General features: G+C 37.0%; 1 protein-coding gene across 1 annotated transcript; it reads left to right on the top strand.

Moving 5' to 3' along the window:
• On the top strand, positions 1 to 15,478 carry snx27a (sorting nexin 27a). The gene is made up of 13 exons (XM_082186940.1): positions 1 to 493; positions 6,569 to 6,800; positions 6,880 to 7,072; positions 7,930 to 7,994; positions 8,080 to 8,184; positions 9,564 to 9,642; positions 11,294 to 11,457; positions 11,683 to 11,772; positions 12,548 to 12,697; positions 12,810 to 12,938; positions 13,056 to 13,115; positions 13,202 to 13,250; positions 14,439 to 15,478. The coding sequence occupies exons 1-13, from the start codon at positions 174 to 176 to the stop codon at positions 14,504 to 14,506; spliced, it is 1,704 nt and encodes a 567-aa protein (XP_082043066.1). The 5' UTR covers positions 1 to 173; the 3' UTR covers positions 14,507 to 15,478.
• The last annotated feature ends 464 nt before the right edge of the window (positions 15,479 to 15,942 follow it).

Below are 15,942 nucleotides of genomic sequence, written 5' to 3'. Positions count from 1 at the left end.
TCACCTAAACAAACGGACAACCTCCACAAGAGGCTCTCCGTCCTCCTCTAAGCACACTGGACACAGTCTGTGAAAGTGAAAGAAGTCTTGTGATGGTTGGGCGGGTCACGCGTATTTCTGGCTTGTTGTTTTGAAGGCCTCCGGGAAGAGAGGGGGTGAAAAGTGAGTTAAAGATGGCGGAAAGCGAAGGAGATGAGACTGCTCGGCCCGCTCCTCCGTCACTGCTGCCCACAGCGCCCCGCGTTAACGGATCGGGGATGCTCGGTTCTGGTAGCCAGACCCCGACCTTGGTGACTTCGGGTCCACGCGTGGTTCGGATAATAAAGTCAGAATCTGGATACGGATTCAACGTCCGCGGTCAAGTGAGTGAAGGCGGCCAACTGCGGAGCATTAACGGGGAGCTGTACGCTCCTCTCCAGCATGTAAGCGCCGTGCTACCCGGGGGTGCGGCGGACCGGGCCGGTATCGTGAAAGGAGACAGAATACTAGAGGTGTAAGTCTTTTATTTTCCACTTTACTTCTCATTTTAGCCTGGGAATAAGCTTTGCTCTACTGTCAGTCTGTTTGACACATAGTCACCGGTGGCTTTGCGTTATTTTTACACATTAGCATTGGACTTGTTTAAGCCTTCGTGGCCGTGCATGCCAACACATCCCTGCTAATGCAATAAACAGATCATTATTATGTAAGGCTTGAGCAGATAACACGTACTGGAAGTTTTCAAACGCAGAACGGTTGTTGTGCAACAGGGTCATCATCGGCGTTTATTCAATCATTCGTGCGTGCTATATAGCCAGCTTATGCTTGTGTGTCATATAAATCCAGAAGAGTCTCTCACTTATGACTTGTTGATGCATGACAGTTGCATGATCACATGCTGTCATATTGATCTCTTATCATCGATGCAGCTGATAAATGTAGTTCTTGACAAGTTAGCATCCTAAATTGTGCTTGATATGAGCGTTACTATCCTGGCCTGGGAAGTGCATATGATTGACCATTTTAAAAAGTGCAGTGGTCAACCGATATGTGTCAAAATGGCTAATAACTATATTATTCTATATTCTATGTGGTCGATATAATGTACATAAGAAGCAAATAGGATTGCATAAAACTAACAAATTTAAAGAAGCCCATATTTTCCATTATTTATATCTATCTATCGATCTATATATATATATATATATATATATATATATATAGAGAGAGAGAGAGAGAGAGAGAGAGAGAGATATAGATATTCACTAAAAGTATAAGAAAATATGTGTGTGTGTTATACTTTTAGTGAATGTTGTATAAAAATGGTTTAATATCATCATACACTAGTTCAAACATTTCAGTCGATAAGGAAATAAGTCACTAATGCTCTACAAAGCTGCATTTATTTGATAAAAAAATGCAGTAAAATTGTGAAATATTATTACCATTTAAAATAATTGTTTTCTATTTTCATATGTTTAAAACTGTAATTTATTCCTGTGATGGCAAAGCTACATTTTCAGTCTTCAGCGTCAACATGATCCTTCAGAAATCTTTCTAATATGCTGATTTGATGCCTAACATTTCTTTCTATTATCAATGTTGAAAACAGTTGAGCTGCTTAATATTTGTATGGAAACTGTAATACATAATCTTTTTTCAGGATTCTTTGATGAATAGCAAGGTCCGAAAGAACAGCATTTATTTAAAATAGAAATCTTTTGTAACATTATAAATGTCTTTACTTTTGATCAATTTAATGTGCCCTTGACTCCTTGAATAAAAGTATAAATTTATTTAAAAAAAATCTTACTGAACCCAAACTTTTAAACAGTAATGCACATGCCAGCCTATTACATGTCAGTTGCCTTAATTAAGATGTATTGGCCTATATTACATATATATCAGTATTATATTGGCTGCTGTGCTCTCTAATTATTGGCAGTGGGCACTAAAAACATGTCAACCACCACTAATATTTACTCAAATTTCACCAGAGAATATTTGAAAATGTGCACCATTAACAAGGCTGTCAGTAAGTTTGACATTAGGCAGAAAGATGATCTTATTAATAAGCCAATAATAATATTTATTTCAAAATATTGGCAGATTAATTGGCATTTTACTATATAATAGTATTTGTAAATTGTAACTACTGGTATAATTTATTTTTATAGTTTACTGCAATGAGCAAACGTGTTAACATTGAGAACAGGTTTTAGAAAGTATCTTCCTTCTTCCGTGAATATTTTACAGATCTGCTTTGCATGTTAATTCATAAGCTAGATTATGTAGCCTATGTATAGAGCCACGCCACTGGTCATAGTGTGACGGGTAACATGATCAGCATTATAAAACTGAGACGTATTGGGGTCACTGTTTTATCTTATGAGAAAATCAGAAGTTGTATAAGGATTCACAAGGACCACAGAATGTAGTGCAGTTCTTCACAATGTCAGTTTCAGTCAATAAGGTGGTGTGCTGGTGGTGTGCTGTTGTCGGTTTCACTCAAACCACTTCTCAGACAGTCTATCTCTGTCGGAACTCAATGTTTGGCCATCTAAATTGTGTGTATTAGATAAACTCCGGGCGTGTGTGTGTGTAAACAAAGAAATAATTCATGTAGGCTACTGCACACTAATGTCAGGAGACTATTTTTAAATAAAAATGATGCTAAACTCCTCTATAGTTATTTTTATCACTCACTGTTCTCTTTAAAGCTTCACATTTACTCAAAATGAAGATCTGATTCAGTAATGTGTTCGATTTTGCTAATTTTATCCCATTGAAATGTCATGAAAACATTTAGCCTACCCCTCCCTGAAAGGAAGGAAATGCAAAAGGTTATTAGGGGCATGAAGGTTGTTACTTACTTAGCCTCGGTCAAGTTTACTTTACAAGTTCATTTAAAACACATTTCTTTACCTCTAGTAATTCGTCTTTAGGAACATGATAAATATTTTGGTTAGTATGTTTTTTTTAAGAACAGTTGTTGAGCAATGCTGCTAAACAAATCAGTCTTTTTAAACAAATCAGCTTTGAAAACAGATTTTTTTAGTTGGTTTTGGTTATTAGGGTTGTCAAATGTACTGGTACTACTGGTACCAGTCGGTACTAAAGCAAAAGTTGATGGCACCAGCATTTCTGCAGTACCAGTAGTACGAGTACCCGGTATATTTGAATAGATGTGTTTGTTTGACCGCTGTCTGAGCATCAGTTAATGTGATTTTACCAAGTAGAACTGTTCTGGATCAACATCGTCGTTGATCCTGGAAGAACAACATTTCAATAAACCAATCCGATTTGAGGGATAGTTTTTTAGTTAAGTTTAGGCTTACAACAAGGGTTAGCGGCTTATTTCCCTCTGATTTTAGGGATAAATTATGGGTCGGGTTAGGTGTAGGGATAGGGATAGTGTTAGGAATATGTGTTTGGACAGGAATGTTGTTCAATAGATGTTGATCCAGGAACATGTCTTGGCAAAATCACAGCGACCCTATGCATCAGGTTTTTATTTACAGCGTTTTTTGTTTTTACAAGCGTTGAGCATTGTAGCCAATCACAATCATATCTGTTAAGCATGTGAACAAGGTGGCCTATCAGAGGTGCTAGTCAGTAAGTTATTCACAATCCACTTAAAGGTGCTGTAAGCGATGTTGGGTGATGTCACTTCTTGTTGACGTTCGAAGTATTGTCAAACGAAACGGAGGCTAGCTCGACCTTCCCTCCTCCTCATCCTTTCCCCTCCCCCTCCCTTCCGTGCTTTTCCGATGTAAATTCGTGACTTTGCGCGTTCCTTCTCCTTTTTCCCTCTTCTTTGCTATATGTTCATCGGAATGTCGTCTCTTTGGTCGTGTGTCGGCCATATCAAAATTCAAGAGAATATAATTCTAACGTAGTCGTTGTCTAGGACATCTCTCCTCTAGCTAACTTCCCTCTTCATGCTTCTCTCTCCTCCACTCCCCACACCCCCCTTCATGTGCACGCGCACTAACCCCCCCACCCCCCAATCATTCTTGTCGGTTATTGGCTGGAACACTGTTTGTTATGTTTCGTGGTCCAGGTTGGGCCAGTTTGTTTTTGTTGCCGTTTGTGGAACCTGGGTTGTCTACAGAGACTGTGCTTTTTTACGAGAGTGTTCAGGGGACAGGCAGCTAGCGGATAGTGAGGAGATGTTTGCTGTATGTGAAAAAAAATATTTCAGCCTAAAAAGCGCGTGACATCGCTTAGAGCACCTTTAACACCACTGAAAATGCAAGAGGATTTGTTTTGTTCAATAATGAATCCTTTCATTATAACCAACAAAGTGAAAACACGATGTAAATAAGAGATTCATTGTGCAGTTTCCGGATTGACAACTGTATTTAAATGGGCGATTAAATCTAAACTGCGATGATTGACCATGATAACCAACGGACGAGACAAAATGGGACAAAATATTTTGAAGTTAGTACTTAAATCAGCAGTTTTTGCTCTAGAAAATTGGTATCAAGAATGCAAAATTTTACTGGTATTTGTATCGGCTGAAATTTTTGCACTTTGCCAACCCTAGTTGTCATTGTGTTAATCAATGTGAATGTTATATATTATATCTCACATGATATAATAAATTATTTATTTTAAAGAACCTAGTACCTACTGGCCATTTGTGATGAATAAATGGGAACTGGAACTTTCAAGATTTTTTTTTGTAATGCTTTGACATTACCTTTTTTTTTTTTTTGAAGTAATCCTAGTACGTAAAGGTTTCATTAGCCCAAGGCTGGTTTCCTGAGGAACTCCTTTAAGGAAGAAGGAGTGGGTTCACAAACCAAGGCTGAGTTTGTTTATGAGCTGTTTTTGTCCATTTACAGTCTTTGGTGAGCGTCGTCCCTGTCTTCAGTTCAATGATATAAACATGAATATGTTTAACAAGGAAAAGAAAATCAATATGGTATCTTCTTTAGAATTATAACAGTACTTCCAATCTGAAATGAGGAAGTATCAGGGAATCATTGCAATCATTAGCTGGTCATGTGAATGTCATGTTACACAACAGTTTGTTCCTGTTCCAAACTCATTGTTCAGCATGTTCAAGTTTTCAAGCATGTGATTTTATATTGAATTGGATTAAAGTATGAGACATTGGCATAGATTTGGGGAATGGACAGTTGGGATTTAGGATAAGTTAAGAGACCCTAATAATCCCTATCAGTATTTCTGGTGATTTAAAGTTATGACAAAGAATACAAGCACCATATTTTTCTGCTTTATATATTTTGTTATAAAGTGAAAGTATTTATTCCATTACTAGAGACACTGTCTTTGTTTATGCCCTGGATTAATTTATTTTAATGTTTTTTTCCTATTGAGAATGTAAATGAATTATACCAGAAGAGCCTTGCATTTATTTCCCTCCACTTTTAATATAATCAAATCACTAATGGATTTCGTTCTGTGGTACAGTGGTAGTGTAGAAAGCTGGTCTGTCAGCTTTGTCTACCTTCATTTTTGCATGTTGTCATGAAATATACCTCCCCATTACTGTCTTCCTCCATCTGTCACCTGGTTTATGAATAAGTGATGGTGGTCATAATAATAATAATTAGTGATGGGCAGGTGGCATGTGCTATATGGGTCATTGTTGGTGGGATCATGTTCATATGCAAACAATAATTCATAACTAAAGGGAGAGATCCCGGTGACCCTCAACCTTTTATTAGCTGAAAAACCCTGTGAACCAGCTGCAAAAAAAACTGACTTTTTGAAAAAGACATCAGCAGTTCCCTTCTTGAAATGTAAACCTTTGGTTAATAGACTACTCTGGGTTTCATTTCCATTAATTGTAAAATGGCTTATTACACCAGTTTAAAGAGAGTAACCTTTGCTTTAATGGTGAAGGAAAACAATGTTTGAATTGTTTTATTATTAAAGATCTCAATGCTAAAGGCAGATATCCAATTAAAACGGCTATGCTAAAGGGCTGATTTGCTTGCAAATGACAATTAAATGTTTAAAATAAAGCCAATGTGTGGTCAAATGAGTTCCCTCAACACCAATGAGATTTTGAATATCTATAGACATGCAGTACCATTCAAAAAGTGTGGGGTTTATTTTGAATAAAAAAAATTATTCAGGAAAAGATGCATTCAATTAATCAGAAGTGGCTGTAAAGACATTAATAATGTTACAAAAAATTAAGATTAACACAAATAAATGTTGTTGCTTTTGAAATTTCTATCCATCATTGAATCCTAAAAAAAAAAAGCTGCACAATTGTTTTCAACTGTGATAATAATAAGAACTGTTCATCAAATCAGCATATTGGAATGATTTCTGAAGGATCATGTGACCCTGAAGACTGGAGTAATTGCTGATGAATATTCAGCCTGCCTTTTCAGAAATAAATGACCATTTTAAATATAGTAAAACAGTTATTTTTAATTGTACTAGTATTTCAGTGTTTTACTGTATTTTTGGTCAAATATGCAGCCTTGGTGAGTATGAGAAACTTCTTTCAAAATCAGTAAAAAAAAAGATGAACCGGCCCCAAACCGTCTTAATATTTCACCCCTGTAACATGACCCACTTTTTTCCGTTCCTCCTGCAGTAACAGGGTGAGCGTGGAGGGGGCGACGCACAAGCAGGTCGTGGATCTGATCCGGGCCGGAGAGAGGGAGCTGGTGTTGACCGTGCTCTCTGTCCCGGCACAGGAAGGGGACGGACTTGATGCCGGAGAAGAAAGTGCAGTTCAGCCCAGTTACGACTACAGCGACAAGCAGGCCGTCCCCATTTCAGTCCCCACATACAAACATGTGGAACAGCACTCCGAGAAATTTGTGGTGAGTTGCGCAGAAAGCATAAAAGCTTTTTCCTTTTTGGCTGTTTAGTGCTAATAATCTTTGTTTCCTCCTGACTTAGGTGTATAATGTGTACATGTCGGGCAGACAGATGTGCTCGAAGCGTTACCGGGAGTTCGCAATACTTCATCAGAACCTGAAGAGAGAGTTTTCCAGCTACACTTTCCCGAAACTGCCAGGGAAGTGGCCCTTCTCTCTGTCTGAACAACAGCTGGACGCTCGCAGGAGAGGATTGGAGGAATACATGGAGAGAGGTGAGAGAGAGGAGGACATTAAGGCCCGGTTTTACAGACAGGGTTTAGATTAAGCCAGGATTAGGCCTTAGTTCAGTTAGGATAACCACCAACCTGTCTTAAATCCCCAAAGGTAAGATGTTTAATGAATTTATTTGGTTGTTTCAAAGATTAAGCATTATAACATAACACTAGCTATAATACATAATACTAGTATGAGTGACACGGATCGATTATTAAAATAGTGATCACTTCTCAAGTGAACGCGTAGGCTGTACATGATGCGTTCACTCTAGCTAGAACTAGTGACAGATACAGGACACATTCACTCTATAGAAAGTGCAAAACGACGTTCTGCATCTTCTCGAGACAGGCTCTTTTAAAATATCTATTTTTACTTGACACTGTGCATTTAAAAACATGGCGCTGACTGATTAACTCCCGTCAAGCCAGTCGTGACCAAAATAGTCTGCACTTTTATAATGATAACTACAGCAATCTGCAGGCAGTGCAAAAATACAAGCTTTGAAGTGTTTTTCTTTCAGTGAGCCTTTCAATAACACCAAAGCCTGTCAAAAAAATGTGTTCTTAAAAAAAGATATTCTTCTTAAGAATTTTTCAAGAATTGCACTTAGGAACATTCTTATGAACTTCTTAGAAATTATCTTAAGGATTTTCTTAACTTCTTTCTCAAGAAGATTTCGTGAATCTGGCCCCTGATTTTTTACTTTTATTACATTTGTTTACATTTGTTCAAGGATGTTTTTGTATTGTCATCTTTGCAGTAAGCCACCATTGGATGTGGTTTTGTACACTTGCTCATAGATGCTGAGCTCAATATAAATATATATCCTGTCTCTCGCCTTCTTTCTTTTCAGTCTGCTCAGTGCGGATCATTGGTGAGAGTGACATTATGCAAGAATTCCTGTCTGAATCAAACGAGGTAAGTATGTGTGTGCAAAAACTGTACATCTGTGTGGAAGTGGTTTTGCTCAACGACTCTGTTTAACATGCGCTTCTTGTTATAGAACCACAATAGTGTAACAGATGTCGAGTTACGGATAGCGCTGCCTGATAAAACTACAGCTTCAGTGAGAGTCCGAAAGAATAGCACCACTGACCAGGTTTACCAGGTAAAATGTCATATATTCATGCTACACAGTTTGTACCATTAAAGCATCCTGCAAGTTTCATAGCTTAAAATGTCATCTTCATTATAAACAAAGCATTTATTTGTTAAAACTCCAAAAACAGCTTGTTTGGATGTTGTGGGATCTGTGATGTCACATGGGCTAATACATTTGCATATGACTGCCTCCAGAGCAAGACATCGACAAATAATTATACATCATTGCAGCATAGGCCCCGCCCACTATTGTTCAGTTGCTTAATGGGCGACACCTGTCAACACCGGATGCGAGCGTCACACCAAAAGCGAATAGATTATAATCACTGACGTCGTCTAGACTGGTTACAGTATACATACACGTTCAGTTTTTGAGTCCGTCGAGAACAGGACAAATGGAAGAGTGAAAGAACGTTAACTTTGACGCGGCTTGTTTAAACAGCTCGTTTGCGTCTCTGTATAGACTTCAGAAGTATCCCAGCATCACAAACAAGTGGATGGTTTATTTTTAATGGCGTCCCAAATCTTGCAGAGGATTATATGTTTGTTCAGAGCATTTGACTGCAGATTGTTTCGTAAATGAGGCAGTGTAATGGAGAGTTAGCAAAGAAACTTCTCTTGAAACTTTTAGCCAGCTGTATAGAATGGGTCTGACAGCAACTGAATCGCAAACCATAAGTTAGCAATTTCATAATGGAATTGAAAACCGAGCCCTCAAGTTGGGACACTTTCGCCTTCCTGTAGTGACGGTTGCGCTGTGTTTGCGAACTTTATCACAGACGAAGTGGATTAATACACAGACGTTTCAGATGTTTTCCTGAAGCAACAGAAACACTTTTCATGTACTGCTTAATACAGCGCCATCTGTACAAGAATAAAGTTCAACATAAGCCTATACTATTTAAATACCATTAAATGGGGGCCAATATATTTTTTATCAGTTTTATTTTGATAAACATGACAATATAACATTATAGTTACATGAAAAGCCAATCGTGAAACGGCTATGTTGCGGTATTTTGATGCCATACTGTGACTGTGGGTCAGTGATCTCAATGCTTCAATTCAGACGCCACTCAGTCTGTGCAGCGCTGCATGAAGTGGAACACGCCTACTATTTCCAATGCAGTGACATTAGCCAATCATAACACTGGCTGTTTACTGACGAGCCTTAAAAGAGCCGCCCCTTAAAAACAGAGCATTTCAGACAAAGGGTCAGAATTTTTTTTTTTCCTGCATTTATTTATTTAGTGCAAAAAAATTACCTCTCAAGGAACAATAAAAAAAATAAAAATAATTCCATGTCATGACCCCTTTAAATATCAACTCAATGACCTCAACAACAGCTCATCCTAGTCATAAACAAGTATCGTTTCCCTTTTTCAGGCTCTTGTCATGAAGGTTGGGATGGACAGCATGATGGCCAGTTACTTTGCTCTCTTCGAAGTTATTAACCACTCATTTGGTGAGTAATGGCTCTATTTTCCTTCACGTGTCTGTGTTCTGAGTTGGCCTCTAACAGGAAGGGAAGAAAGCATTTAGATATTCACTGAGGAAAGCAGTTGACCTTGTTATGAAGTCAAAAGTAATTGCGCTTATGATTCTTTTAAACAGTGATTAAACTGCCGCTTCGTGATCTTTTCTTAATCAAACAAACAATGTTTTGCCCCAGCTGGCAAGCTCTGATAAGGTGCTACTGAGCTCATAAGGACATTGGGCCTTGTTAATAAAACATGAACATAACAGATTTCTGTGTAAATCCTTCGCAAAACCCTTCTTGCATACGTTTATAGAAGAATGTTTGGTCACACTTTAGTTTGGGGAACACATATACACTATTAACTATGACTTTTGCCTCAATAAACTCCTAATTTACTGTTAATCAATTGTTAGTATGGTAGTTGTTGTAGTGGTTAGTTTAGGTATGGAGTCAGTGCGATTAAGGGATGTAGAATATGGTCATGCAGAATAAGGCATTAATGTGTGCTTTATAAGTACTAATAAACAGCCAATATTCAAGTTAATAAGCAATGAGTTAATAATGAGAATTGGTCCCAAACTAAAGTCTTACCGAATGTTTTTGTAGTTATGCCACATATGACGGCTAGATAGTTTCAAATATCAAATATTGAGTTGAAACATGTAACTTCTATGGGGCTTTCAGGCTTCAAAAATGAAGAAAACGCACCAGAAAAGTGTCATCCAAGTGTTCCATGTGAATTGTTCTTTATATTCCAAGTCATACGATAGCTTTGTGTCAAACAGATCAAAATTTAAGTTGTCGGTGAAAGTCTTCCCCTCCATTGAGTTGATAACCAGAATCATCAGATAAAATCAAATGTTTTGGGTCAGTAAGATTTCTTCAATGTTCTTTATGCTCACCATGGCTGTATTTATTTAATCAAAAATACACTAAAACAGTAATGTATTGAAATATTGTTACAATTTAAAATAAGTGTTTTCTATTTTAATATATAGGTTAAAATGTGTAATACTTCTGTGTTGGCAAAGCTGAATTTTCATCATCATTTCTCAGTCTTCAGTGTCACATGATCCTTCAGAAAACATTCTAATATGCTGATTTGCTGCTCAATAAACATTTCTTATTATTGTTTGTTGAAAACAATTGTGCTGCCTAATATTTTTGTGGAAAGCATGGGCGCTTTACCACCGTCGGGCCAAACCGTTCTCAATTCTTAACAGTTCTATTCCATGCCGATCGGACCCAGCCGATATGGATTTGGTTTTATTTTCCACTGTGGGGTTGATAACAGAACTTTTTGGAAATAGAACTCGATCAGCCTGGTGGTGAATAATAAAATAAAAAAATTTGCAGGATTCTTTGAATAAAAACAAAAGCATTTTTTTAAAAATATATATATATATTGAAACATTATACATTTCTTCACTGCCAGTTTATTGTGTCCTTGCTACTTAAAAAAATGTTTACTTGACCCTAAACTTTGAACAGTAGTGTACCTATGGCAGATTTGCAGTGTATATTACACTATATAAAGATATTACATTTACCTTGAAACACTAAACTGTTTGCAATAATTACTGAAAATCTCTCTCTTGTCCTCTTTTTCTGTTTTGTCGCACTTTTCTTCCTAAAGTGCGCAAATTGGCTCCTAATGAGTTTCCGCACAAGCTGTATGTTCAGAACTACACGTCAGCTGTCCCTGGGACGTGTCTCACGGTGCGCAAGTGGCTCTTCAGCACACAGGAAGAGGAACTGCTGCGGGACAACCCACTGGCCCTGCACTACTGCTTCCATCAGGTCAGTCCGGGTTATTGTCAATTCTCTTATCGCAGATTAAGTCATTTATAGTGTCTCCTGTCATTATGTCATTATAAATATAAACACGTCGCACATTATGGTAAATGCAGACCATAAACCACGCAAATGGATTTTGAACAGCTAGCAAGGTGTCAGGTTAATGCATCATCTAATACCACACATGCTTGCTTTGTTTTGCTTAAAATTTTGGTCTCTTTTCTTCAGGCACAGGATGATGTGAAGAAGGGATTCATTAAAGCAGAGGATAAAGCGTACCAGCTCCAGAAACTAGCAGAACAGAGAAAGATGACAACGGTCTCTCATACTTTATCCGTCATATAATGCCAAACAGACTTTTAAATAGAATACTTAATTTAAATGCTATTTATCTCTTCATTGAAACCCTGTCAATAACATGTCCAGGTCACATTTCACCTTAAAAATCTAATTAAAAGAAATTATTTTAATAATAATAAAATTAAGCATATTTTGGGGGGCATTTAAAAAAATTGTATTGCACTGTAACATTTAGTTTTCAATACATTTCCATTACATTACAAATTCTTATAACTGTAAGGCAAAAAAAAGCATTAGAGTAATGCAAAAATTTATATATGGCTCAAAGTGTTTTAGTATTATTTATATACTATTACAGTTGTCTATATTTTATATCCTTCAGTTAAATTTTTTGTATTTTTTTCCTATTATTTTGGTTTTTAAGTATTTGCTAATAGTGATTTAGTAATTTTAGCATTTCAACTTTTATTTGTTTTTTTTCCAAGGCAACATTTTTAATTTTCATTTAAAGTTTTCTATGTAATATTTATATTTTATTTCAGCTTTGTTTCAATTAATGATTTTTTTTTTTTTTTTTTTTATAACATTGGGTACCAAACAAAAATGTTAATTGTCCTAAGATAGTCTTCATTGTATGTTTTTTATTTTATTTTTTTGGGGGGGGTGAAATGTAACCTGGACACTTTACCTTTTTTGTCACAAAGCAAAATCTATTAATAATATGTAAAGGCATTTTGTTTGAACACAAAATAAACATTTGTTTTCCTTCTTTTCTGTGATCTTTCTCTCGCAGTATCTGAGTCTTTTGCGCTCATGTGAGGGATATAACGAGTTGACTTTCCCTCACTGTGCATGTGACTCGCGGAGGAAAGGTCATGTGATCACGGCCATCAGCATGAAGCATTTCAAACTACACGCCTGCACAGAGGACGGCACTCTTGAGGTGGGCGAAAGATGCTCAGAATGTACAGACATAACCTAGAGGCGTAGAATTGGCCGTATGAGAACATGTTTGATTTGTTCGCCCATAGTAACTCTTTATCTTTGACTCACAGAATCAGGTGATTGTGTTCGAATGGTCAGAGATGCAAAGATGGGACACCGATGAGGAGGGAATGGCCTTCTGCTTTGAGTATGTGCGGGGAGAAAAGAAACCTCGTTGGGTCAAAATATTCACTCCTTATGTAAGTCACCCCAAAATGAAAATGATTGCTTCATTGTTTACTTGCTGAATTATGTTTCTCAGAACATTTTGAACAGAAATAAGCCCTGGTTGAGTGTGTTTGTGTTCCCTCCCCCAGTTTAACTACATGCACGAGTGCTTTGAGAGGATTTTCTGTGAGCTCAAATGGAGAAAAGAGGTATTAATAATTTGCACACATTTCTGTTTTAACTTCTTTGCCTTTTTTTGTCATTTGTTAATGAGTTTCTCTCTGATATGTTAAAGGTTGAAGAGGAGGCCTCAGACAAAGGCAATAAGAACTGTAGTAATAATGGTAAGAGAACCTTTTGCCCTCATTTTATCACACACAAGTTAATGGGATTTTTCCAAGCGTACTCATGTGATGATCATACTCGCACAGAAACCTGAAATACAGGTTCATACTTACTACACTTACATTTTAGTATGAGTACAAAGTCACATGTTATGCGTGTGATGCACATTTCAGCCATCAGTGCATAAAATGAACCCTGCACCTTCTCGGATGATCAAGTAATGGAAATGTATTCCTTTATTATGTAAAACAAAATGCATGAAACATTGATTCCAATGCACTGTAGGCTAGCATTGATTGGAAATACTCCAGCAAATGTGCTTTTTGTTATTGAACACTGTTTTATTCATTGAGCAAATAATATATTCGCACATTTCAGTTGTGCTCGTGCAAAGTACATATTTCAAATAATACAATAACTTGTTTTTGTATTTTTCTGTACTGAATTCATTTAATCTGAACTGTAGTGGTATGAACTGAAATGAATTTAATAAATAATTTATTCATCTATTATTTAATATTCATTGATAAAACAAAATTATAATTTACAATATATAAATTATATTTTATACATTTTAAAAATAAATTGTATAATTTTTAAATTTAGGCTATAATTAATTTAAATAATAATTTGTTAAATGATAATGTATTTGTTTATTTTTAAAATAAATATATACATTTAAATAAATATATATATATATATATATATATATATCAAATATATATATATCAAATATATAAAAGGTGTACAATTTTTCTCCAATTTTAAAGTATTTAACACGCATACGTGTGTGTGTGTGTGTATATATATATATATATATATATATATATATATACACACACGAGCGTGTTAAAATACTTTAAAATTGGAGAAAAATTATACACCTTTTATATATATCTTTTTTTTGTGCTGTCAAATCAATTAAGTGCGATTAATCGCATCTAACATAAAAGTTTGCGTGCGTGTACGAGTAGTATTCATTGTTGTGAGCCCAAGTTGCCCCATTCTAGGCCATTGAAAATGACTGGTGTGTACTCTAATGGGAATGTAATTCCCCATTTAGTGAACCTGTAAAACAGAAGGCAGAACTTATGAATCCATAGGCATAGGGGATTTAAGATTTTAAAAAAGCTTCACAAACCCTTTTAAATGTTTAGTAAAGCTAATGAAACACTTCTGTATTGCAGATTACATCTCGCCGCTGGAGCAACAGAAGGGATGGCGCCACCTAGGGGGTGAGATTGCCACTTCCTAAAACCCCTCTCTAGACCCCTGTGGAACAGCAGAAATTGCGCTGGATCATCACACTTGAGCAGACCACCATAATGACCATGTTACCACGGCAACACCCCCAGCGACACCATAACAACCATGTTTCCACGGAGACAAAAGTGTGCCTTTCAGATGCAGAGCTTTCCATATGGCAACGCAAAATGCCATTATCATGGCGAAGCAGAGGATGCAGGGATGTTTCACCCCAGATCAAGAGCACCGATGGGTTCTACTGTCATTTCATCAATAGATACTTTGAACTTGCTTAAGTACATGTAAAATACCACATAGGACGAGATTGAAAGATCTTCCACATCATTGGTTTAGGAGACAAGCTATTCTTTAAGTCTACTGGCTGGATTTTGGAGAGCATTAGCTAAGGTAGAGCTGAATCGGCACTGTTATCAGGGCAGCGTATTAACAAATGACCACTTTGTGATTTGGAATGGCAGCCGCTATCACAATTGTTTGACTAAACTATATATATGGGAGGGGGAGGGGGACGTCATGCCTTAACAAAAATAAATAATTAATTTGTGTAGCAAGGTCACCATACAAACAATTAGTGTGGGATCTCTCTAAAATAATATTATGATGGCATTATTGCTTGATTTTCCCAGTATTGCTGACTAAAATGAGCTCTTATTAATTTAATTTAAATTAAATGAGAAGTAAACAAGGCTGTAGGAGCAGTGACATGGGAAGTGTGTGTGTGTGTGTGTGTGTTTGTGTGTGATTGTGTAATTAAGGACAGGAGTGATTATGAACTGACATTATAGGGATAGTTCAACCAAAAATGAGAATTCTGTCATCATTTACTCACCCTCAAGTTGTTCCAAACCTGTATGAGCTTCTTTCTTCTGCTGAACACAAAAGAAGATATTTCAAAGAATATGGGGAACCTAACAGTTGATGGACCCCATTGACTTCCATAGTGCAGTGTGTGTGTGTGTGTGTGTGTGTGTGTGTGTGTGTGTGTGTGTGTGTGTGTGTGTGTGTGTGTGTGTGTGTGTGTGTGTGTGTGTGTGTGTGTGTGTGTGTGTGTGTGTGTGTGTGTGTGTGTGTGTGTGTGTGTGTGTGTGTGTGTGTGTGTGTGTGTGTGTGTGTGTGTGTGTGTGTGTGTGTGTGTGTGTGTGTGTGTGTGTGTGTGTGTGTGTGTGTGTGTGTGTGTGTGTGTGTGTGTGTGTGTGTGTGTGTGTGTGTGTGTGTGTGTGTGTGTGTGTGTGTGTTCAGCAGAAGAAAGAAACTCGTACAGGTTTGGAACAACTTGAGGGTGAGTAAATGATGACAGAATGTGAACTATCTCTTTAAGGTTAAGTGTAGTTTGCACAAGCGACCTGTAGGGGGCCTCAGCATCAAACACAGAAGCAGCTGCGCTCAGGAGACGGTTATTTCTGTTCAGTTTATGTGTTGGCCTCT

The sequence above is a fragment of the Leuciscus leuciscus genome (assembly GCF_965113295.1).
Source record: "Leuciscus leuciscus genome assembly, chromosome: 12".
In the NCBI taxonomy this organism is placed as follows: Eukaryota; Metazoa; Chordata; class Actinopteri; order Cypriniformes; family Leuciscidae; genus Leuciscus; species Leuciscus leuciscus.
The sequence above is the reverse complement of the archived record's forward strand: the minus strand, read 5'-3'. Positions and strand labels throughout refer to the sequence as shown.

Coding starts and splice junctions, on each gene's coding strand:
- snx27a (XM_082186940.1), top strand. CDS start 174: ATGGCGGAAAGCGAAGGAGATGAGACTGCTCGGCCCGCTCCTCCGTCA. Junction 7,995..8,079: donor TCCTGTCTGAATCAAACGAG/GTAAGTATGTGT, acceptor TTCTTGTTATAG/AACCACAATAGTGTAACAGA. Junction 11,773..12,547: donor AACAGAGAAAGATGACAACG/GTCTCTCATACT, acceptor TTTCTCTCGCAG/TATCTGAGTCTTTTGCGCTC.